At 41.0% G+C, this 25,115-nt stretch overlaps 1 protein-coding gene across 3 annotated transcripts in view; it reads right to left on the bottom strand.

Annotated features, from left to right (window-relative positions):
* Positions 1–25,010, bottom strand: part of MTFR1 (mitochondrial fission regulator 1) — a 29,437-nt gene extending 4,427 nt beyond the window's left edge. For 2 of the 3 annotated variants that reach the window (XM_080610145.1, XM_080610147.1), the window contains exons 1-5: positions 23,931–25,010; positions 17,389–17,531; positions 13,587–13,685; positions 8,069–8,187; positions 1,138–1,379 (exon numbers count right to left, since the gene is read on the bottom strand). In XM_080610145.1, the coding sequence (XP_080466271.1) occupies positions 1,138–1,379; positions 8,069–8,187; positions 13,587–13,685; positions 17,389–17,454 (526 nt within the window). In that variant the 5' untranslated portion in view covers positions 17,455–17,531; positions 23,931–25,010. The remainder of the gene's footprint in view (positions 1–1,137; positions 1,380–8,068; positions 8,188–13,586; positions 13,686–17,388; positions 17,532–23,930) is intronic. The other variant, XM_080610146.1, reaches the window with a different exon arrangement.
* Positions 25,011–25,115: the final 105 nt, after the last annotated feature.

The raw sequence follows: 25,115 nt of genomic DNA, 5'->3' as shown, positions 1-25,115 counted from the left end.
AGGAAAACCAATTCAAATCAGAGTTCTGAGGCTTGGAGTATTTAGTGTGTAAAGAGATGTATACATATAATAGAAGTCTTATTCTGTATGTGTGTAGGCATACACGCAGTGTCATTACCATGTTCTACCAGAAGAGGGAGGTAAAGATGATAAAATAAAAATTTACTTTTCCTAATAAATAAAGGGAGAACAATGAAAAATAAGTTACTGGCTATTTCACACGCCCCCCACAATAATTACAATTAAAGAGTGAAACCATGTGATCCTTAAAACTATTTCATAGGTTTTGAACATGAACAGTTAAGGAAAAGTAAAGTAACTGCTGTCAGTTCACAGACAAAAACTAAACCAAAGCATCTGAAGAATCACAATATGATTTTATACAATAAGAACAGGCAAAACTGTACTTGCTAAGTGACCCTAGGAAGCAGTGAAAACTAAATGTCATCTGCAGTCAAGGGCCATCTCCCACTAACCTTTGGATTTTGGATCTTTTTTACTCAGTACTGGAATGCAGTCAGAGGTGAGGGAAAGAGGAGAAAGGAACTTGGGGAAAGAAGAATTACCATGTTTACTAGCAGAAAAGTGCATTACTTTTGGTTCCAACTGGACAATGTGCGTGATCCCAGGGATGATTCCAGTAAACTATTTATCTCCTTTTGTATTATTTATTCCATAACCTTGAGGTGTATATTGCTAATTAGGCTTTTGGAATATGTAGTATCTTGTACTTCCTGGTATCAGATAGCCTATTTCATTACTGCATGGGAAGATTTAAGTGTTAGTAATTAAGTTACAATCTTTTAGTTTGGTTTGAGCCATCATGTTTATAATGAACTTTGCTCTGAAAGCTGTTTAATGCTTCTTTAGTCATCCACAGATTCAGAATTCTGGCAGACCTTCACACAAACAAGAAGACTTTTGGAACAGTAGAAAAAATTAGGGAATCTGTCAGGTCTCTTGCCTTCAAGCCCTGTACTGTGTCCCTTGGTTGGTATGCTAGGTCTGTCTACCAAAGAAACAAAAAGACATGGAGAAGTGTTCAATGTTACAGTACGTCACCAAAATTAATTAGCCCATTATTAAAGGGACAAATTCATTAACTACTTTTTGCTAAGAGTACAGCAAATTTAATACCTGCTGTCAAGTTCTGCTGTTCTTGCAAGATTACAATTTTGGCTATTTGTGCTCTTAAAGTGGCTAGTTCATTTTCTAGAGCACTGATCTTCTGCAGAGCTTCTTCATTTGCGGTGACTATGCTCCTGGACACTGGTTCTTCTTCCAATGGGCTTTGTAAGGACATCTGTCTGCATGGGGACTTTCTAGAATGATGTAGTTCACCTGGAAGAGGCTGTGTTGGTTTAGACCAAACTTCTGACCTGTAACAAAAATATCACAAGATTCCTTTTTTAAAGCCTTTGTAATAGCTAAAAACTAAAGCAGGATTACATACAAACCAGAAATACAGGCTGTGAAGGTCTGATTTAATAACTGCCTTTACACAAATCACTTCCACCAATACTTTAGCAAGTAAGAGCTTCACATCCTTTGTTTGCATCACTAGCTGCATTTCTTGCCTTCCCCATCCTAACTGTTTGTGGAATGCTTGATTTCAGGAGAAAAAGGAATAAATTCCCCACCACCCCCAACCTATTTTTCTGTCTCATACTGTCATGGTTCAAGCCCAGCCTATCACTCAGAAACCACACAGCTGTTCACTCACTCCCCCCCTTCCTCCTCCTGCTCCAAGAGGGATGGGGAGGAGAATCGAAAGAATGTAACTCCCATGAGTTGAGATAAGAACAGTTCAGTAACTAAGGTATAACACAAATCACTACTGCTGCCACCAATAATAATAATGATTAGGGAAATAACAAGGGAAGAGAATACAACCGCTCACCACCCACCGACCGATACCCAGCCCAACCCAGCAGTGATCTAGCCCTTCCAGGTAACTGCACCCAGTTTATATAGTGGGCATGACGTGCTGTGGTATGGAATACGTCTTTGGTTAGTTTGGGTCAGGTGTCCTGTCTCTGCTTCCTCTTGGCTTCCCCTCCTCCCTGGCACAGCATGAGACTCACAAAGTCCTTGGTCAGACTAAACATTACTGAGCAGCCACTAAAAACATCGGTGTTATCAGCGCTGGTCCCAGGCTGAAAGTCAAAAACACAGCACTGCACCAGCTACTAAGAAGGAGAAAATATGACTGCTACTGCTGAACCCAGGACACATACCTACTGTATTTTTTGTTGAAATTAATATTTCATTTTATTTTTCAAATGCTACCATTTCCCCCCCTCCATGGGCTATAAACAGCCACTCATAGTGGATTCATCTGAAGAAGAAGGAAACATTTCTTAGTTTGTAGTTTTTGGATTTATGAAGGGACAGTCCTCCATTTTAGCAGTGTTGGGACTATGGACTATGTGAAACAGGTTAGTGATGCAGAGGCTGCTTATCAGTAAACGGGAAAGGGTCTTATACCTAGTTTTCTAACACAATAAACACAACAGAGGAGAAACCTCAAATAGGTTTAAAGAGCCCCATAAGCTTCCCTCCTTTCTCACAAAAGCAAGAAAATTCATAGAATCCTAGAATAGTTAGGGTTGGAAAGGACCTTAAGATCATCTAGTTCCAACCCCCCTGCCATGGGCAGGGACACCTCAAACTAAACCATGCCACCCAAGGCCTCATCCAACCTGGCCTTGAACACTGCCAAGGATGGAGCATTCACAACCTCCCTGGGCAACCCATTCCAGTGCCTCACCACCCTCTCAGTAAAGAATTTCTTCCTTATATCCAATCTAAACTTCCCTTGTTTAAGTTTTAACCCATTACCCCTTGTCCTGTCACTACAGTCCCTGATCCCCAGCATCCTTGTAGGCCCCCTTCAGATACTGGAAGGCTGCTATGAGGTCTCCACGCAGCCTTCTCTTCTCCAGGCTGAACAGCCCCAACTTTCTCAGCCTGTCTCCATATGGGAGGTGCTCCAGTCCCCTGATCATCCTCGTGGCCCTCCTCTGGACTTGTTCCAACAGTTCCATGTCCTTTTTATGTGGAGGACACCAGAACTGCACACAATACTCCAAGTGAGGTCTCCCGAGAGCAGAGCAGAGGGGCAGGATCACCTCCTTTGACCTGCTGGTCACACTCCTCTTGATGCAGCCCAGGATACGGTTGGCTTTCTGGGCTGCGAGCGCACACTGAAGCCGGCTCATGTTCAATTTTTCATCGACCAACACCCCCAAGTCCTCCTCCACAGGGCTGCTCTGAATCTCTTCTCTGCCCAACCTGTAGCTGTGCCTGGGATTGCTCCGACCCAGGTGTAGGACCTTGCACTTGGCATGGTTAAACTTCATAAGGTTGGCATCAGCCCACCTCACAAGTGTGTCGAGGTCCCTCTGGATGGCATCCCTTCCCTCCGGTGTATCAACCAAACCACACAGCTTGGTGTCATCGGCAAACTTGCTGAGGGTGCTCTCAATCCCACTGTCCATGGCACCGACAAAGATGTTGAACAAGACCGGTCTCGACACCTATCCCTGAGGGGCACCACTTGTTACTGGTCTCCAGCTGGACATTGAGCCATTGACCACAACTCTTTGTGTGCGGCCATCCAGCCAGTTCTTTATCCACCGAGTGGTCCACCCATCAAATTGATGTCTCTCCAATTTAGAGACAAGGATGTCGTGTGGGACGGTGTCGAACGCTTTGCACAAGTCCAGGTAGATGACGTCAACTGCTCTGTCCCTGTCCATCAGTTCCGTAGCCCCATCATAGAAGGCCACCAAATTGGTCAGGCAGGATTTCCCCTTAGTGAAGCCATGCTGGCTGTCACCAACCACCTCCTTGTTTTTCATGTGCCTTAGCATGCCTTCCAGGAGAATCTGCTCCAAGATTTTGCCAAGCACAGAGGTGAGACTGACTGGTCTGTAATTCCCCGGGTCATCCATTTTCCCCTTCTTGAAAATGGGGGTTATATTTCCCTTTTTCCAGTCGTTGGGAACTTCACCTGACTGCCATGATCTTTCAATTATGATGGCCAGTGGCTTAGCAACTTCATTCGCCAGCTCCTTCAGGACCCGCAGATGGATTTCATCAGGTCCCATGGACTTGTGTACGTTTAGGTTTTTAAGATGGTCTCGAACCAGATCCTCTCCTACAGTGGGCCTAGGGTCTTCATTCTCACAGTCCCTGCATTCGCCTTCCAAGACTTGGGTGGTGCGGTCAGAGCCTTTGCCAGTGAAGATGGAGGCAAAGAAGTCATTAAGAACCTCAGCCTTCTCCAAATCCTGGGTAGCCAGTTCTCCCAATATCTTCCGGAGGGGGCCTACATTTTCCCTAGTCTGTCTTTTATTTGCTATGTACCTATAGAATCCCTTTCTCTTATCCTTAACATCCCTAGCTAAGTTCAATTCTAACTGGGCCTTAGCCTTCCTCACCTGGTCCCTAGCTTGCCAGACAAGATCCCTGTATTTTTCCCAGGCTGCCTGTCCCTGCTTCCACCTTCTATAAGCCTCTTTTTCCCTTTGTATTTTCCTGAGCAGCTCCTTATCCATCCAAGGAGGTCTCCTGGCCCTCCTGCTGCACTTCCTTCTAGTTGGGATGCAACACTCCTGAGCTTGTAGCAGGTGATCTTTGAATAACAACCAGCAGTCTTGGGCCCCCCTGCCCTCTAGGGCTCTATCCCATGGAACCTTATTAAGCAGGTTCCTGAAGAGGCCAAAGTCTGGTCTCTTGAAGTCCAGGGCAGTGAGCTTGCTGCACGCTCTTCTCAGTGTTCTGAGGATCTCGAATTCAACCATCTCGTGGTCACTGCAACCAAGGCTTCCCTGGAGCATCACATTTCCAACCAGCCCTTCCCTGTTGGTGAGCACGAGGTCAAGCATGGCACCTCTCCTTGTTGGCTCCTCTATTACTTGCAGAAGGAAGTTGTCTTCCACACAATCAAGGAACCTCCTGGATTGCTTGTGCCGGGCCGTACCTTCACTCCAACAGATGTCAGGGTGGTTGAAGTCTCCCATGAGAACAAGGGCCTGTGAGCATGAGGCTGTTCCTATCTGTCTATAGAGCACTTCATCCACAGATTCCTCTTGATCAGGCAGCCTGTAACAGATGCCCACAGTAATGTCCCCCATCACTGCTCTCCCTTTAACCCTGACCCACAAACTCTGTGTCGACTGCTCACCTGTCCCCAGACAGAGTTCCATACTCTCCAGCCTATCCCTAACATAAATAGCAACTCCCCCTCCCCGCCTGCCCAGCCTGTCTTTTCTAAAGAGCCTGTAACCCTCCATTCCAACACTCCAGTCGTAGGAGCCATCCCACCATGTTTCTGTGATGCCTACTATATCATACTCCCGTAGTCGTGCACACATCTCTAATTCCTCTTGTTTGTTTCCCATGCTATGGGCGTTTTTATAGAGGCACCTGAGCCGAGCTCCAAAGGAAGCCAGCTCATTGGCTGGAGTGGCTGGAATATCTCTGCATCGTCTGAGCATTTAGTATAGGTGCTGGCAACTGACTGGGTGTGTTGGGATGGAACGATGCCCCCCAACAGATTCAACTCTGTTTCCTTCCTTTATTACCCACCAAAGCTCAAGCTATGTTAAACACTGAGGCGCTACTGAGCATATGTTGTCAAGCAAGCACTTAGAAAAGGTTATATTCTCTAAGACACTAACATTATTAAACATTTTCTCTCAAGTGTCTGAGCAACCTGATCTAGTTGAAGCTGTCCCTGCTCGTTGCAGGGGGGTTGGATGAGATGACTAGATGGAAGGTATCTTCCAACCCAAACTATTCTGCTATTCTGTAAATAGGATTGATAAGGATTAATGACAACAGATTATCATAAACTGCAAACTATGACCACATACTTAACTCCTTGATCCTCTTTAACTCCAGCCCCTAAACTCAGGCACATCAGGATTTTGTTATTTATTCAAACATGAGAGTAAAACTAGTGGCTAGAGACAGGACTTTTCAGAATATGCCAAATGGCTCCAGATTAATACAATTTAAGAGCCACATCACTCTGGATCCATGAGCTAATATTCTCCGGATGCGCATCATGTTAGATCTGCAGTTGTGCTAGTCTTCAAGCGAGAACCAAGATTTATGTCTAGAATAAGCCCTGTGCTCTGACCACCTCAGTCTGGGATGAAATACACATTTGAATCTTTCACGACACTGACAGAAAACATCAGCACAACTTGCAGAAATTTGATCAAGCAGAACAGATTATTATCAACGATGTTAAAATTTAGGTGTTGTTATCTAGATAGGAATAGAGACTAAAACTGAGAAGGAAATACTTCAGCAGCCATCTCCCTCCTCTGCTTAAATAAGTAAGGTGGAAGGAGCCAGTGGTCCCTTCACTCTTGAAAACCTGCCTTCTAGAAACTCTGTAAACAAGCAGAATAGCTAAACAACAAAGGCTATCTTCCACTCAGCATAATAGAGTTTTAAGAAAGTGTCTTGATTGGAATCTAACACCATGGAAAAACATTATGCCTGAATTTTCACTACTGCTCTGAGTAGGGGTAGGGGAAACATGATTTGTCATTTAGTTGCTTCCTCTATAAAACTGCCTTTGCAGAAAAAAACCCTATGTCTGCAACAGTGTTTACTGCATTATACACTGAATATATATTTAACAGTAACACCTGTGTGATCTTGACGAAACAGAGACTTTCAGATTCCTGGAAAACACCTAATGCATACGAGCTCCTCTACATAATAGTGTGCACAGATGTAATAAACAGTGCACATTGAAATACTCATATTTGCTAAGTAATTCACTTACCATGCTCCATTATAAGCTGTTTGCCTTAAGGTCGCTATATATCTGCAGGATTATTTTAGTCCCATCCCACATCCATCTGTCCCCCTTCCCTCCTTCACATGCAGACGTCTCAGCAAATATGCAAGTCCTACATCTTTCATAATAGGTTCTTTGAAGCACCAAAGAGCTATTCTCCCTGTTGTCTCCATTAAACATAATAGCTTTACAGTTCAATCTGCAAACAAAGTGTTTCTGTGCAAACAAAAGTAGTATTGGCCAGTTAATTTCCTTCACATCAAATACTTTACAAACAGCATTTCCCAAACAAGCATTGATTTCTGTGACTCCCCTCTGAGTCTGTGAAATTAATGTGGCAATGTCAGAATGTATGTTATTCAAAGCTTCATTATGGCAAGTCATGTTAGAGGGCAGCTAGGTCATTACTAACCTATTTTGTGTTATTAAATTAAGAAGAGTATCCTGCAGTAATCTCTGAAGCCAACAGTCTGTGACTTTCTCTGGAAGGTTAGTTTGTTTAGAAGGAAAACTTGCTCTGCACTGCAGAACTGTACCTTTGCTTCTGGCTAGTCAGAACAGCAATTTGGGTAGGCTGGAATAGAGAACTTCATCACTTCAGCCAACCCGTTTCATGCAGTTACAGTGCTATGTAGTACTCCTGGTCCAATACAACAGTACCTATCCCATCATTCTGGACACAGGTGCTCAAATGCTTCCCTGCCACTTTTCCTTATGAAGATTAAAGATGAAACATAAACTGTAATTTCATAATTGTCTTTAGCAGACTGCAGAGCCTTAACCAGAAAGGCGAAAAACAACGTGCCAGTTACTGGATGTCACAATGACCACTGCTGCTCATTAGGAAGCTGAACAGTACATCACCCCATATTAATGTAAACCTCAGGAGAATTGGAGCAGCAGTGTTAGCAACTGTGCCATACCACAGCAGATATTTTTCTGGGGACAAGGCTGCTTGAAGCTGTCACATGCAATTCTTCACAATAAACAAGTAAATAAAAACCACAGTTTTCCTTGTATAAAGCCAATCTCCTCTATGGTCTCAAGCCAGTCTTTCATTTATAATCCTATTAGTCTAACCTCTACTTCTTCTCCAGACCCTACCTTTTCTATCACTCTTCTCTCTCTCCCAGCAATCAACTGCCCTCCATTAATTGCAATGCACAGTAGATACTCACTGGAGAGAAGCTAGATTTCCTCCTCTCAGTTCAGAAGTTCCAAGAGAAGATTTAAGGAGCATACCTGAGCCTTGTAGAGAGTTCACCTTCTTCTCGAGCAACCCATCCCACATCTGCAAAGGAAGCCACTGCATCTTCTCTAGGCTGATGAGAATGGTCTCCTTCTACGACATGAGGAGTAAGCTAAATTTTAAAGACAAGATTGAAGGTTTTAGAGTCACTATTCCCAGCTAAGTCAGTTATTTTACCCAATGCTTTTAGTCGGGCTACATGTAACTACTAACACATACATGCACAAAACACAGATGTATGTAGACTTAGCACATTTATTTCTGTCGTGGGCTTGGTCTGGAACCACTGACTTAAAACTACTCATTTAGTCTGCTGAACACTTTACAGAGGCCCACTAAGTGTACACTAGTTAGCTTAGTGTAAGCTAACTACTTACACTATCACATGACAGTACTGAAAATCCAGTGCAAATGGTTATCTTAAACACAAACACCAACGTTCTCAAGTAAGTTGCTATATTAACTCAAATAATACATTTTCAACTATATTCATGTCCACCAGTTAAAAAAGATACTAGGGCTACTGGTACTTTTGAAGTCTTTTGCTCTGATGCAGTATTATTTTGAAAGTGAAATGCTGTTGAAGTGTGTTTCCCTTTTCCTACAACTCCCAGAATTTCTGTACAAGAACAAAAGTGTGTACATTACACAGGGAGAAAGAAGAAATAAGAAGAAAAAAGCCATTTCTACTAGCTCAGTAATCACAAAGACTTTGAGTGAGAGGCAGAATGCAATCATAACAGAACACACTATTTGCTATCAATCTTATTTATAGCATGCTGAACAAAGTGACCATTTTCCAGCATAATTCTGCCATTAGCTTTAGAGCCATGCGAAGCCAAAGGTGAGCAAGGCTCCAGAGACTGGAACCTTTCTTGGATTTACAGTTAAGTGGCCTGAATGGAGATCTGAAAAATCGTTTGGACCATCAACACATGCTCCATAGCTCCAGCTACACAAAATAGTTTCAAACCTACTTTGAAATACTAGCTGCTTCCCTGGATCAAACAAGGGCATGTGCACCCAGTCACTGGACTCAGTATCTTGGCAGATGTAACTGCTAAGAAGAAGAAACATCTTTCAGTAATTTCTTCTGCTCAGTCTGTCACCTGGAGTTACTTATCTCTGATGCAACTGTGCCACCATTTTTGCTTGCATTACATATAATCCACAAGCCAAACTTGCACATGAGTCACTGCAGCTGTTCAACTGCTGCCTGCTGCTGGTAGTGGCTAAGAAGCTACTAATACTGACAAAGATGGTGGTAGTATGTACCAAACGGTCCGTAAAGACAGTTTGGATCCAGCCTGTTAGCAATTAGGTCAATTTTCAAGGCAACTCACCTCTGTAAGAAAAAACTATTACGTAGAAGCAACTATGAAATGTTAGCATTAATCTGAATTTGTAGCAGAGCTATTGTAGTAGGACTGCAGCCTGGACTGAGGTGAAACCATTTCTGAAGAACATCCACAGATATTTTGGTTGTAGCCTTTGATACACAAGTACCAGAAACATAGAAGTTGTAGGTTTGGGGTTGTTTTTTCCCCAGGAATTGTTACGAACAGCTTTGGAAATTAAGATTAGTCATCTTCACCTCACACTCTCACAACTTGTATGTGAGCCTTTATCACAGCTCCCAGGAGTGTATATTGGCACCATCAGATCATTTGGAAACAACAGGGTTTTTTCCAGGTAGCATCAGCACAGATGGTAATACGTTTATCACATTAACAGTTGTGCCTAATACTATCACAGTCTGCCTCTCTTTAAAACAGTCTAGAGAATACTATATTGCATGTTAGGGTTGTCATTGTTTGAGGTTTCCTTGGCTTTCTTCTTTTTAGAATAAAAATAAATGTCATGACCACAGCATCTGTATTCATGTTAATGGCAATGGAAAATATCTGCAAGACATTAACCACTTCTTGCAGGTGATAGAGATTTTCCTGATGGCAATGGCCACATGAGGAACTATTACCATGGAAAAGCTGAAGCCACATTTAAACAAAGGCACTACACATACTTGCATCAAAAATTATTTTATAAATCAACAGTAAGGAATGCATTTCTCACTGCCAGGTTTCCTGCACTGTGAGATAAATAACTTCTAATCCAACATTTAGTAGCAAACCTTCTGTTACATTGTGATGCAAGGTTCTTCTTCCTTTTTCATTTGTATTTATATGTAAACAGAATCTGCTTGTTACCCCATATACAGATGTTTCTTTTCTCTATGCCTAAAGACAACAAGGCCTTCCACAGCAGTGGAGTTTCAATTTCAAGTTAATGCCAGATTTTTACTTTGATTTAAAGATCAAAAAGCCAACACCCATCTCTTAAAACATTTGCTTGTCTTTAGAATGATGCTTAAACAACTCTGACTACCCTATTCCTCCAGCCAACCTCAGCTGAGGAAAACCTGGAGAACTGCTTTGCCAGCACCTGAAAGGGAACTGAAAACAGAGGCCAAGTCTACTGGATGGCAGGAACTGAATGAAATAGTGAAATTAGTCTCCTTTTCTTTCTCTGGAAACCGCATAGTTGCTTCTCCTTATTTTTCCTTCATGGGCTTTTTTTGCCTATTTTAGTGTGCTGCACACACAGAGGTGGGTTTCAGAACTATTACAAATTTCTGAAGAAAAGACTACACATACGGTACTGTTTTAGTTGATATTGTGCAACATCCCAAGCTGGAAGGGACCCATAAAGAATCATTGAGCCCAACTCCCAAAGAAAGAGTCAGCCTCACCAATGTTTCTGTCTGGTTTTGATCTAGGGACCTTTTGTGTGTTCGGTGAATGTGATAACCACTACACTACGGAAACACTACTTAGGAGGCTGCCGAAGTAGGGTGCCTACTTTTTGTTTGCTATCAGAAGTAGAAAGTTGAACAAACATTTTTATACATTTAAGGATAGAATAAAAGCTCTAATTTCAAATTACTGATACAGTTTGATATTAAACATTTGGAAATACTTCTTCAAGACAAACTTGCAATGATTTTTAAAACTAGCCCAGTAAATTCTGATGTTTGCTACATGCCCAGCAATTCCTTGGGAGACTTCTATTGAGTTAACAGGTTTCAATCAGAGAAGCACAGGACTAGACAGGAGATGCTATAGCTGAAGGATACTATCTTGAGTTACACTATTGTATGTTTGGTTGAATTTACCTAGGCTGTATTAGTAGGTTTATTTTCTCGTACAGACTACAGATAAACCTAAAAAATATGACATACAAAAGAATGGTATGAGCCATTTTCATTGGTTTATGCCATGTAGAATACAGAAGGTAAGCTCTGTCAACGCTTACTGGATACATAAGCAGCATTTAGTAGTTAATTTAAATGTTGACTGGCAAAAGCCATAGACGGATACTACAACAGTCAATAGAACTCAAAAATCAAAATGTTAGGCCACTATTTTTTTCTTCCAGACTAGCTGAACGAAAAGCATGCCAGAGGAGGAGAAAGAATGAAGGTAACAGAGATACTCTTTCAATATCTTTTATTGATTTATCATGAGGAAAATGAGTATGTGTGAGAAGTTAGTGGCTCTTAGATAAAGTTAGAAACATTGTTTATAGACATGCACCCTCAGATGAGGCAAGTAAGTTTTGCTTTGTTTTTTAAATAAAGTGACTTACAGCAACGTTCAGTGCATGGTCCTTTCATAATATAGCTAAAGCTGGCAAGAAAGAGAGAGGAAGAGACAGCTATAGGAAAGCATCAGTTGCAACAGCATAAAAACGATCGAGAGCAGTATTGAACTTGACTATAGAATCTTAACGCTGAGATAAAGACAAAAGAAACAGATGTTAGCATCACACTTTCACATGTTCAGCAGTTTATATATTAAACCAGTTGAAAGCCCGCATAAACCATATGAATTCTAGTGTGTTTCAAGGCTCAAGTTTTGAAATTCACATTTCTAATTCAAATCAAACCTGACAACTGTACTTCTATTTTTGGGATCTTTTAATTTAACAGAAGATTAATGTTTATACTTTGTGTGCACAAAATCTATGCAAAACTGACTGAATGTCTCTTCAAGAGGAAAGAAAAGCAAGTATTTTATTTATTCTAACAGAATTCAGATGAAAACATATTTTTATTTCAATACTAAAAATACAGAGGAACAGATTCCCCAGATACATCTTTGCAAGAAAATTAACCAGAAATGTCTTATTTGTGTACCATATTAAGAGAAGGCAGTATTTGGCTAACTACCTGCAAATGAGCATCATCTTCCTTTGTATTACCTTTACAATACAGAAAATCAGACACATTACAGGAGGACTTCACTTCTTTTCAAATCTTAGGCACATGGCGCCTTATTGCTGGCATAACTACCATTAATCATATATCCAAAAGTTTAAATCCAGCATGTCATTTTGTTGTCCTCACCTGCAGAAATGCTCACTCCCACAATGTATGTTTATGCTTTCAGTTTCACCAAGTCACTAGTAGTGGGAGGTGGTTATCCCCCTAATTTCTCAATGTGATTATTTAAGAGAGGCAAAATATTAGCATGGCTCTTACTGTGACACCAAAAGGGCTTCTATGGTAATGTGAACTATCTGATTCGCTACTATAATTTCAAGTCTAAATATTGTTCACATATTTCATACAGGATAAAGAAAATAAACAGTGAAAAATCTGGCTGCAAGAAAACCACCTTGTCTTAGTGCAGGTGATGATTCCCATCATCCGTCTTCATGTTGCCCTCCCTTGTCTGACCCAACTCAAACTCAGCTTGAGTTTCAAACACTAAATTTCTCCATTTCTATAGCCATCTCCTATTCCTAACACACAGAGTAGAAGAGATTATGTGTAACAGCTTCCACTTTCCCATCTGTTCCTGAAAGACTTGTTAAAAAAAAGCAAGGGTTTTCTCCTCCTTAAGCTTTTACCCTCACTCTTTAGCCTCCCACTAAATGTAGTTGAAGTCGAAAGCAAACAAGTCAGAAAGCTGCACACAATTGATGTTCCCCTTTCACCTATACAGAATTAGCCTTGTACCTACAACAAAAGCAAACACAGTCCTCATGTTCTCTCTTACTAATGTTTTGCTTTCTGATAAAGTTGTTTATTTTCCCAAAATATTTAAGTAACACTGTTCATCTTTACATGCCTCTTAAGCTTAACTTGTAAGTACTTGTGAGTACTTTTGATACAAATGTTTCAAACATTTTTCTCTTTTATTAATCTATTTTTCCAATAATAACTTTTCAATACTGTACTGCCTCATTTTAGAAGTTCCAATTTTCTTAAGAAAAAAAAATTGTTTCAAGTTTCATTATGTGTATTACAGCAACATGGATTCAGGTTTTAGGCAGTACAGAAGTTAAAAAGTGAACTGAAGTAAGCCAACTCATCTCTGTACCTGGTTCATTACAGTCTGATTTTACAAACCCTCTAGTAATTTACTTAAATGAACCGCGTTTGACACAAGAGCAAATCCTTTTATCAGTATAGTGAAACATGTATTCTAAATTTCTGAGAACACTTACCTGAAACTGAACTCTTGGACATTGTATAAGAGAGAGGTTTGTGCCAATTTTTCTTACGATACTTCGAGACGAACCATAAGGCTTGCTTGACCAAAGCACCTGAATGGAAGGAAAAATAAGCCAGTTGTTAGAGAACTGATTTTTATACCATATTGGAATAGTTTTCCCTTATTCTTCCACAGTATGTTTGTGCTAACCATATTTAAAGTTATTCCTTTCATGCTAGTATATAGTCATAGAATCATAGAATGGTTTGGGCTGAAAAGGACGTTAAGATCATCTCGTTCCAACCCCCCTGCCACAGCAAGGACACCTCACACTAAACCAGGTTGTTCAAAGCCCCATCCAACCTGGCCTTGAACACTGCTAGGGATGGGGTAGCCACAACTTCCTTGGGCAACCCATTCCAGTGCCTCACTACCTAAAACCATCTAAACTTCCTCTAAATCTAAACTTCCTCTGTTCAAGTTTGAACCCATTACCCCTTGTCTTATCAGTACAGTCCCTGACGAAGAGTCCCTTCCCAGCATCCTTGTAAGCCCCTTTCAGATACTACAAGGCTGCTATGAGGTCTCCACACAGCCTCTTCTACTCCAGGCTGAACAGTTTCAACATCCTCAGCCTGTTTTTATATGGGAGGTGCTCCAGCCCCCGATCATCCTTGTGGCCCTACCCTGGACTTGCTCCAACAGCTCCATGTCCTTCTTATATAATATACATACACTGGAATTTGTATCGGTGAACTCCTTACATTCTATACCTGAATTGGCACAAAATTTTGTTTTGTCATCACAACATGGCTATGGCTGTTTAAGTTCAAGACAGCCTTTGCTTTAAGTTTAAATTCAAAGCAATAAATCAGGTAACACAGAAGGATTCAAGAGCTGGAAGCATCTTCAAAAGCATTTGTCCATCTTCAAGACAATGAAGAATCTGCATGGGGTGACACACCTCTTTTTAAGAGGTTTCAAGAAAATCCACTCAATCATGAAAAATCATAAAGTTTACATTTCCCAAACTACCTTTCTTTTTTTTTAATTGTGAGCTCTTCTAACGCAGGAATAGTATCTACCAGACTTAATAAAAATGACTAACAGCTAACTTAAGCTTGAAAATGTAACTCTGTAATTAAAGAACAAAGGAAAGTAAAAGGGGGAAAATAATTCTATAAGAACGAAGCTTTGTCCTAAAAAATAGATAAAATTGCCCACAACACCCCAACACACCTGGCTTCATCAGAAGTCTTTTAACTACAATTCGGATTTCTTCTATTTTATTTCAATAGAGATTGAATTTGCTTTCATGTGTTGTTCTGAATGATGGCAATGTTTGCTCTACTATTTGTCATAGTTGTATGAAATAAAAACAGACTTTAATCCTAGGAGAATACTACAAAATGAGCCAGAAGAGAAGGAAAATAAAAAAACAACACACAACCAACAAAATGAACTAACCAAACATAACAATAAACCAAAATGAAATAACAAAACCAAAACAAAATGGAGAGAAGTGGGAAAGATTTCAACACAGGGAAAGGCAACATAAGCAATACAAAGAAAAAGAATAGCACGAAAACTCTAACAGAGGATGTTGTTAGTAAACAACTGGAACACTGTATGGCAATTAAAATACTCGGTCAGTGCTTACTTATGGCTGTAGATATGAATTTACTCCTCAGACCTCAGATTTTAAAGGCTCACACCTTTAGGAAAATTCAAGATCTCCTTGCCCAACAAAGTAAAATCCAGGCTATTAACGCAGAAACAACCCTCATCTGGCGTGGCAGTATTGCCCGTGCAGTGCAGTGCAGCTGTGGGAGTTTCACAACACACAGCAGAATAGCATTTTGATGTACTAACCAAAGATCACTCTTAATTTTTGAAAGGTCTATTAAAAAGGAAAAATCTACATTCCATAGTATTTAGCCACAGATTATATTAACTCAGAAACTTCACACAATTTTTTTGCCTATTTTCAAACAATTGGAATGTATAAATTTTGACAAAATAAACGTGCGCTGCACAATACGCTGTGCTAGATCTACACATCAGAGCTGCAACTTTGACCCATTTTTTCCATCCTGTGAAACATACATTCTCTTGCTTAATATGCTGCTAACTTTGAACACAATTTATTTCAATGCAGAATACTCTACTGATTCTTTATTCCGGATGCCTCAAAGACAGATCTCATTTGTGACTGTCACATTACTGTTTGTCATTATGTCTGAGCAAATAGCAGGTAGATCAGTAGCCTTCAAGAAAAAGTCACACACAAACAGTACTGCAGTAATGAAGCCTCACTATTTACAACAGATTCTAATGTTACAAGCAGAACTGTTGGTGATAGCCTCAAAGAGATGTTGCACTGGAAAAAAATACTACTAGTCAAGGGAAGGCTTAATTAATTACAGACATACTTCCACAACAGCAAAAGAGCCTACATTACATGCTTTATTACCAACATAAGTGCAGTGCATTTTAAGAAGTGGCATAACTTGTTTAGAGATTCCTCAGACGACAGACAAGATGTTACAAGCATACAGGTCCTCAAAAATACTGGGTGCACAAATGCCCTTGAGGTTTTTCAACAACAGTGGTTTGGTGCACCAAAACTTCTAATGACTCAATTTTGGTAATTCAAGATATGCTGGGACAATGCTTTCAGAAAACTGCATGCAAGCTGTGCCACAAGGTACACAAAGTCAGCACACTGCTCAGCTGAGCTAATGACTGCCAGCACTGCTCTACCCAAATTCACACAAGCTCTTGTTGACTTGAAGCACTGGCAGAGCAAGTCTGCAAAATACTATTTAGTCATACACTCTTATTGCATCAGTGTTCTGCTGTTGTCCAGAGCAGCTGACATTTAGAAATGCAACTGCATTATCACAATCTTGATAGATACAGGGAATGCGGGGTAAACATATCTAAAATTGGCCTCTCTGCACCCCATTTAGGCTGAAAGATGGTGCTGACAATGACCACAGCAACACCCGTGGTAGTCTAGCATATTCTCATACTTTGAATTTTCAAAGTTACACTGCATGAAAACTCAGACCAAAGTTGGAATAAAATCCTAAAGTACAGACTTGCTGGTAATTTGATTTTACAGCGTATTTTGCTCTCCATAGATTCCCAAGACTGATAAAAGGTTCTACCACAGTAACCCAGAGTAAGAATTGCCTTTCTAAGTACTGCACATGGCTGTTAAGGATTTCCCCACTGTTAAAACATTAAAGTATTTCAACAACTTATAGGGGATTACTGCACTTAAGTCAATACTTGTACTCAAAATAAACGTTCCAGTGACAAAAGAGTTGATGTGTAGCAGATCTCTCTCCCTATCTCTCTCTGCTAAGCATTCAAAAAAACCTCCATATACACCTTTCTCCAATAGGATAGCTATGCATGCACATTCTTCTGTTTCACTATTTTCATATCTCCAAGGTACGAGCAAAGACAGAAGATTATTTCAAAATTAACATCACTTAAAAAAATCAGTTGAAGATTTTCCTTCGGCTTCAAAACCCACATAGAAGTCCAGCATGAAAAGCAGTGTTTACAAAATAAACAGGTTGTTATTAGAGCTGGAAGGAACTGTGTGGTATTTTTAACACATATTTTACTCAATACTTCAGTGTCCAAGAAGTAAACTTCATACTTTTTCAGCAATGTAGAATCATACAAGTATTGAGTATACTTAAAGTGTTCTGTTGGAACAGATAGGCAAAAACTAAAACACATGAAGTGCTTTCTATACTTGATTTTCTAAAAACATGAAGCAAGTTTGAAACACTTACCGAGTCCATGTTTAATCCAACTTGCTCAAAAGCCATCCTAATTAAGCGCTTAAGCCAGCAAATCATCTGGAATGGAAAAAGCCTTTCCAAACTTGGATTTAAGCCTTCCAAACCTACACGGCTGCAGAGGTTCCATAGTACTTCTGAAAGGAGAAATGTAAGAATTTTAGATGCATGTTGTGGAACACATACAGAAGTAAATTGCTACATGTGTTCCTAAAAAAAGCAAGCTTTAGAAACAGTTACTGATAACAAGACATGTTAGGTGACAGCAATTCCTAGTACTGCAAAGCAAAGGCATTCAGAAGGCACTTAATACGGGTGACAGATTTTTTTAGTAGTGTTATTTTTAAGAAATCAAAGCTGATGCAATGTTAATGATTAAAAAGCTGGGAAAATGATTGCTCACTTGAGCTTGGGCAGATGATCGTGTTCAACTCTAAGTGAGCACTGAACCCTATGAGCACCAAGATTAAAGGGCTGTACTACTATCTAAACCACTTCTATGCAGGAACAAGCTACAGAATCTGATCACCTCTCTTCAATCACATTCTGTGACAACTTTGTTGTTCCCTCCCTTTTCCCACTAGTGAGGAGAGAAAGAAAACATGGAAAAAATGACTAATGCAAGAAAGTGACAGGAAATAGCATAGATGTGGGACCTGAAAATATTCAAGCAATTTATAAAGTTGGACAGATTTCAAATTCTATTTATATGTGCTACCATTCACTTAAATCAAGATGGTTTTATTGCTCCTCTAGTGAAAATAGTGTAGGTTTTCTTTAACTGTGTTCTACACCAGTCATAACTTAGATGCCCCTGAGAAATGTATGCCACCAAAACCAAAAAGGAAGCCACAGATTTAGGTTTACATTTGTTTTTTGTATCAGGCTAGAAACAACACTCTGGTAAACAACTCTGAGCAACACACTTGTAGTATGAACAACACTGTCGCTGAAGCTACTATATACATATATACATGGACAGTGATGACTAAAGCAAGGTAGCAGCAAGGAACTGGAACTCAGGAAGTTTGAAAGTCAGGAGATGGAAAAGCTATGCTGTTTGAAAGTGCCCACAAGCATTACAGTTAAACCATCACTGTTTCCATTGCAAATGTTTTTTTCAACAGTTGACAGTTCCTTAGTAATAACCTGCTTCTTGTGGAAACTTGGCAGGAACAGAGCAACCCTACTGTCATCTTTTTTTAAGACAGGCTTAAAAAAACAAACAAACAAACAAACAAACAACAAAAAAAAAAACCGGACAGTTGATATTAGTTTCTCATCACCACATAAAGTAAAAGACATTTCCTAACAGGACTTTCCTTTGTTTATGAATAAACTAGGAAGAAACTATCACTAAATCTATCAGCTAAATGAGGACTAATGAAAATGTAAGAGAATAACAATAACAATAATCATAACAACAACAAGAAGAATTTAAGAAATAGTAAATCAACCAACCACCATGACTAGAATAGAAACTGCAATTGTTATAAGAACAACAGTAGGGAAGAGTAATGGGCTACCTACCAAGTGCATGAATGTAAGCTACAGTTGTACAGAATAAATAAGTAATGGACTTCATGGAAAACTGGAAAAGTCTGTTAGGGAAGCATTACCATCTACTTGATCTATTTTTTCTTTACACATCTGTTGTTCTTCTCTTAGCGAAACTACTGTATACACGTTACACCTGTATACACCACGTTACACCTGCTGTGTTTTTAAAACAGGAAGAACACAAGTCTTTTTACATGCCCCATACTAGATTTGGCATCATATCTGGCACTGTAAACATGCAGTGATTTAAGAGAGACAGGAATGCTCCTTTAAAACAGGGAGATTGTTACAAAAGTGTGATGCATGTGATGCACTCCGCCTCATTTCAAAGTCCAGACTTGTTGAACATGTAGTGTGGAAATCAAACAGAAGAAAAATGAAAGCCATGTTTAGACATTCAAACAAAAGAGGAATAAAGGTAGAGCTGTATTACTGAGCAATCACAAGGACAGGACTGGCTGGTAAAGGTGAGTGATAGAACTATAAAGCAAGGATTGTATTCTGATACATTGCACTCTTCCAACAAATTGCCAGGTTGTGAGTTTAAAAATCCCCAGTCAGTCAGGTTTTGTTTCAGGAAGCTAAGAAAAGGTATTATTTTGTTTCTGATCAACTGGGAAGACTGAGTCTTTAATAACAGAGACAATTTGGACAGAAGTGAAAAGAGACTGTTACAACTTCCTCTGAGGAAATCAGAGCAGGTCTATAAACTGTGAGAGGCAAGAGGTAAAGCAATGACACATAAAATTGACAAGATAACCAATTAAAGACACAAATGCAGATGCAGGAAAAAAAAAAGGCATAATACTGGGTTGACAGAATAGTATAAATATGAAGTGTAAGTTAAAAAAGGCTATGGTACAAAATGGGTTCCAACTTAGAAGCATAAATGAAAGACTCCTACAAATGTATTAGGAGTAAGCAGGAGACAAGAGATACAACCACAGTGTAACAGAAGAGAAAGCAATGAGTGATACAGACATTCAGTATATTCTGTGTTTTCACTTGAAGATGGTAGAAAAGACAGACAGATGTTAGAATGGGTTATAAACAACTCTGAAAAGTTATAAGCATCTAGGACAACAGCGTCTAATGAAATTCACCTTGAAGAGCTCAGAAATTAGCCAAAACAATTTCTGCAATATTACTGACTGCTTTTAGAAACTTGTTCAACAAGATCCAAGAGAGCCAGGAAGAAAAGGAGCATGACGACACAAACCACTGGCAATAGTCCAAAATATTTATCCTGCCCTAAAGCATTCAGGTGACCTTTTATAATTCCAGGACTTTGAAGACTGAACACAGAAGAGCATTCATCCTACAAAACAACTAATTTGGTAAAATGATCGTTTATAGTTCGCATCATAAATCATTGTTTCTTCTGTAGCCTACAGTACCTAAGACTGGGGTCATCAACTCCTTGGCTCTTGCCAATGACCTCCTCTCTGCTTTTGCAGAAGAAAGGGACCGAAATCAGTGTGTAAGAGGGCAGAGTACCACCCAGTTCCTGGATTAGTCTCCTTAGTTCTTGCCAGTAATGAAAACTACCATATTTTAACAACCTCCAGCTAATTTGCTATCTAAAAGGAGACCAAAGAAGATAATGCTTCCATGTATATAAATATGTTTATGAATCTGTTAGTTTTCCAGAATTATACCTAGACAAACTTTACACCCATTTCTTCCAGCCTATATTTTACTATACCTTTCTTCATAAATCTCAAGTTTTTTCACAATTATTTTACATGTCAAGAACAGAAAGGGTTCATTCCAAAAGAAACTGCTGGATGGCAAGGAAGAAAATCTTAGCAATTTTCTCTCTTGTGCTCTGTATACATGCCAATCTCAGCAGCAGGAATTACTTGTTTATTGCTTTTAGTAAACTAGAATAATCCTTCTTTTAAAATAATGATTGTTTTATTTACCCTATCTTCTTTATGCTATCTAAAGAACAGTAGTACTTTATTTCCTATAATGTTTCCACAACCCAATTACTACAGTAGAACGCCCTGAATGATGATAATACTGCTATAAAACATGGTCCTTCTGTTGTCCTTAAGCAAAACTGTTGTAACAGTAAGCAGTAGTCACAGGCAAGATTACCAAAAGAGGTCAGAAGAGTAATTACTCAAAGAATTGCATTTTATTACATAAGGCCTGTGGGGGTTAGAATTCCATCGATTCCTCATTTATAAAACTCTGCTTACATAGAAATTAGCAATGCTGAAGAACTTTCTGATACAGACGCATGTAGGAATTCCTTGGTTCAGTAATGAGGTCTACATTTCTGAGTGTCGGGATTCTCACTTCAGCCTCCTTGAATTCTCTTATGCCCCTACTTTTCCCGATCACTTTTGCAGCTTTCATTCAATACTGTCATAACAAATATCTACAAAGCTGAGAGATAATATCACTCATAAATTACAAAATGTTCAGTAAATAAATATAAAGGCTCTGGAGACTGTATACACAAGGCTTATCACTCAGTTAATATGAAATGGAGTCCTATGCTTGGCTTTCTAATGAGTCCTACACATAAAAGATGAAAAGAAAGAAAAATCAGATGCAGCTGCCTTCAAATGAAAAGTCTTGTATGAGTATTTTCCAATGTTGTATTTGTCTCTTTCAAAGTATGAGTTCTTGCCCTTAAAAAGAAATTATATTCATATTTTTTCTTACTGAAGTTTCTCTCATTCATGTAAGGTCCACACAAAAATAAAAGAGAATTACTTGATGGGCTTGATGCAGCAGAGCATAACCAAATGCATGAAATCCAAAAAAGCGAAAGGTCTGGTCTCTAAATTGAAAGGGTAAGTATAACAAGAACAAAACTTTCAAAGCAACATGTTTTCAAAGGAATACCATCCACATCAAAAATCACACACAAAAAAAGAGAGCAGGTTCCTCCTTATTTTAGCAGGAAACTAGGGCATGCATATCTTCACAGTCTTTAGTACTCACACATGACCCAAGCTCATCTCATGAAATTATATCCATAACGAAACATATTAAAGAATAAAGAAAGATAAAGCAAACAAAAAGTTATCACAGCAACAGCAAGCCAAACACACAAGAAGAATCTTCTGATAAAGGACTAGGCCCCCTCCCAGATCAACACACACCATTTATAAGTAACTGAGTTTCTGGCAGAGGTCACACAGACAAATACAGAGGTCTATTTTCTTGCTTAGAAGATACAAATAACAAAGCGTTGTACTACTTTCAGAACCACCTGTTTGGAAAGATACACAAAGAATCAGTGAATACTACTGAGACAATCAAGGGCTTATCTAAACTGCTATCGGCATGAAATCTAAAGCATCTAGTGACATCTATGAATTGAAAATAATACATACTTGCAATAGGAGTAGCTAAAGCTTTCTTTAATATGTAGCCCAATCATATACACTTCAAAGTGCAAAACCATATTACATCTTACCCATGTATCATATCTTGCCAACTAATAACAGAGAACAAAAAAACCCACGTTTCAACAGTAGTTTAATCAAAAGCTTTTGCTCAGCAGAGATTATGCCTATATGGTGCAATGATACCATGGAGAGGTTAAGTGAAATCCTTCAACATCTCTAAACCATACAGTATTATACTATACAGGCATAATCATACACCTACACTTTCCTGCCAGACATAAGAGATCTCCCTAGTCATTGCTGTGAATGCAAATCCTTCTGCTACATCTTTGAGAAACAAGAGCATGCAAATTTTATTAACAAAATGGTATAGTTGTCTGAAAAAGCATTTAAAATGTTTGACTCCACCCACCCAAATCTCTCTTTGTAGCAACATTGAGTTTCTCCACACAATGATCGTGACCTCTCTGAAAATTATTTTGATTCAGCTACAGTTAACTGGAACTGTTAGAGCTGATGTGTGGGAAACTCAGTTGTCTTCTTTCTTTTTTCCTTTACCATGTAGAAAGCAGTGAATATCAGAAGACTGAATTACTTATTATTTAGTCTTTGTGAGTTTTGCCTTTACAAGAGCTACAGAGAACCATGGCTGTGTGAGGACAGCATGTAAAGGTCTTGCTGATGCTACTGACCAATGTACTACGGTCAATGTCAGCATTCAAACTCTACCCACACTTAGTGTTTGGAATTGGGCAGCTTCTTAAACAAAATAAAACCTAACATCTAGCAAGTTACTTATTTATGACAACTGCAGAAGAACCTGAGCACAGCAACAGCATCACTAAAGGTATACAAAGTAAGCATCATAAGTTTACGGAACAGGAAAATAAGCACCAGAACCCTTAAGACTAGCTCTTTCCCCCTTTATATCCTACCCTGTGTTTTAAAGACTCCTTAAAAAAAACTCCTCAAACTTCTCCAAAATATCTCTGGATTATTTTTTATTTACATGATTTCCCGTGACCTGTCACTCCTATCAAAGCAACATAAGGGGGGTTCTGGTTTCAGTCAGCTTGCCCACAGAAACGTTAGCTTCGACCCCAACACCCACGCCGTTTTCACGCTGCTCTGCTCTTCTGGAAAGGCGGCTCTATCCCGGCACCTTCGCAAATTCGCTGACTGCTCGGCACTTGACCTGCCCGGGATGGGCCCTGAGCGCTGCCACGCTCGCAGTGAGGCGGCGGCTCCATTCCGCCGCCCTGCCCCAGGGCAGTAGCCAGCAGCGGGGCCGCCCCAAGCAGTCTGCACCTACTTTCCGCCGAGCAGCACCCCTACCTCCCCTCGACACCAACGCAGGTGCTCCTGAGGACAGATCCCACAGGAGGACACCCCATCAACACCCTTCTCCATTCCACCAGGGCGTCCGGTCTGGGGAGGCCCGGCTGAGCCGGAGAAGCACAGCGAGCGCTGCTAAACACTACAGCCTCCGGGCCCGGGTCGCGCTCCTCCTCACGCACCGCCCCACACTCGGGATCGTGCGCGACGCCAAGAAGCTGCCCGGGAGTAAGGGGAAACCCACGGGCCACCGCCCCGCTATCGCCTCACCTGCCGTCTAGATGCAGCCGCGCTCTCTCACCCACTTCTACCACAGCGGCCCGCAGCCCCCACCTCCCGCCCCCGGCAGCCAATCCACGGCCGCCTTGGAGCCACCCCGACCAATGATCGGCGCCGTCGCGTGGGGCGGGACCTCGAGCGCCCTCCGCAAGGCTGCGGCGCGACGACCTACCCGGCAAGCACCGGGCCCGGAGGAGACGGGTGGGACCGCTCGTCCCGCCCGCTGCCGCCGTGACCTCCGGGCACGTGACCGGCCCCCCCAATAAGATGGCGCCCGGGGGAAATTACTGTTGGTCGCGTTGCGGCGGAGGGTCGCGGGTGGGCTTGGGTCCGGGGGCGCTGGGAAGCAGTCCGGGCCCTCCTCGCCCCTTTAGTGGTGTGCCTACCTGTAGTAGGCTCTTCTGAACCGCGGGAGTTGCAGGCGTTGGGAGCGTTCAGGGCCTGGCCGGGGAGGAGGACGTTTCCTACTGATACTCCGGAGCCCCAGCGCTAACTAACGGTGCTCTGGGGCTCGGGTGTCGGCTGCAGCACAGCCGGTGGCTCTGCGGCTCTGGTTACAAAGTGCGAGGCGGGAGCTGCTCGTCGGAGTGGCTGGGAGTCAGGGAAAGCTTCTCCGCGCTGAAGTTTGGTTTATGGGTTGTTGAGGAGGCGTTTACCGCTTCTATGGCTTTGCTGGGAACTTCATCGCAACATTCCGAAACTCAAGAGTGAGCCTCGATGAGTGGGGTGGAAAACTGTGAAAATGGAAAACCTTTGCAGCTGGGGAGGGGGGACGGCAAACCTTCAGTTGGAATCCAGACGTGATTCTATTAAATAAACTGGACTGCCCTGACCCCGTGATGCGGATGATGCCTGCTTCGGGTGTCAAAGTAGGGTTGGGTGATGCGTTGCCACGCAGGATCGAGTCTATTTTACACTGTATCGCTTCACCTTACGCTTTATTTATTATTGTTTTACTTCACACTAGAGCAGTAAATTCAAGTTCCGGTGGTGACACAGAACAAATTACCCTAATTAAAGGGACTTAAGGGTCCGCGGTTCACCCGTCCCTCCTCCCAAGTGCAGCGCAGCAGCCCGGTCTGAACTACAAGTCCCGGCGTGCACGGCAGTGCCCTCACTGTCGTCAGTAACAAAGCGCGCCAGGAGTGGCGGAGAGGTGTGGGTGGGTCTGTACCA

The sequence above is a fragment of the Psittacula echo genome (assembly GCF_963264785.1).
Source record: "Psittacula echo genome assembly, chromosome: 2".
Taxonomy (NCBI): Eukaryota; Metazoa; Chordata; class Aves; order Psittaciformes; family Psittacidae; genus Psittacula; species Psittacula echo.
The sequence above is the reverse complement of the archived record's forward strand: the minus strand, read 5'-3'. Positions and strand labels throughout refer to the sequence as shown.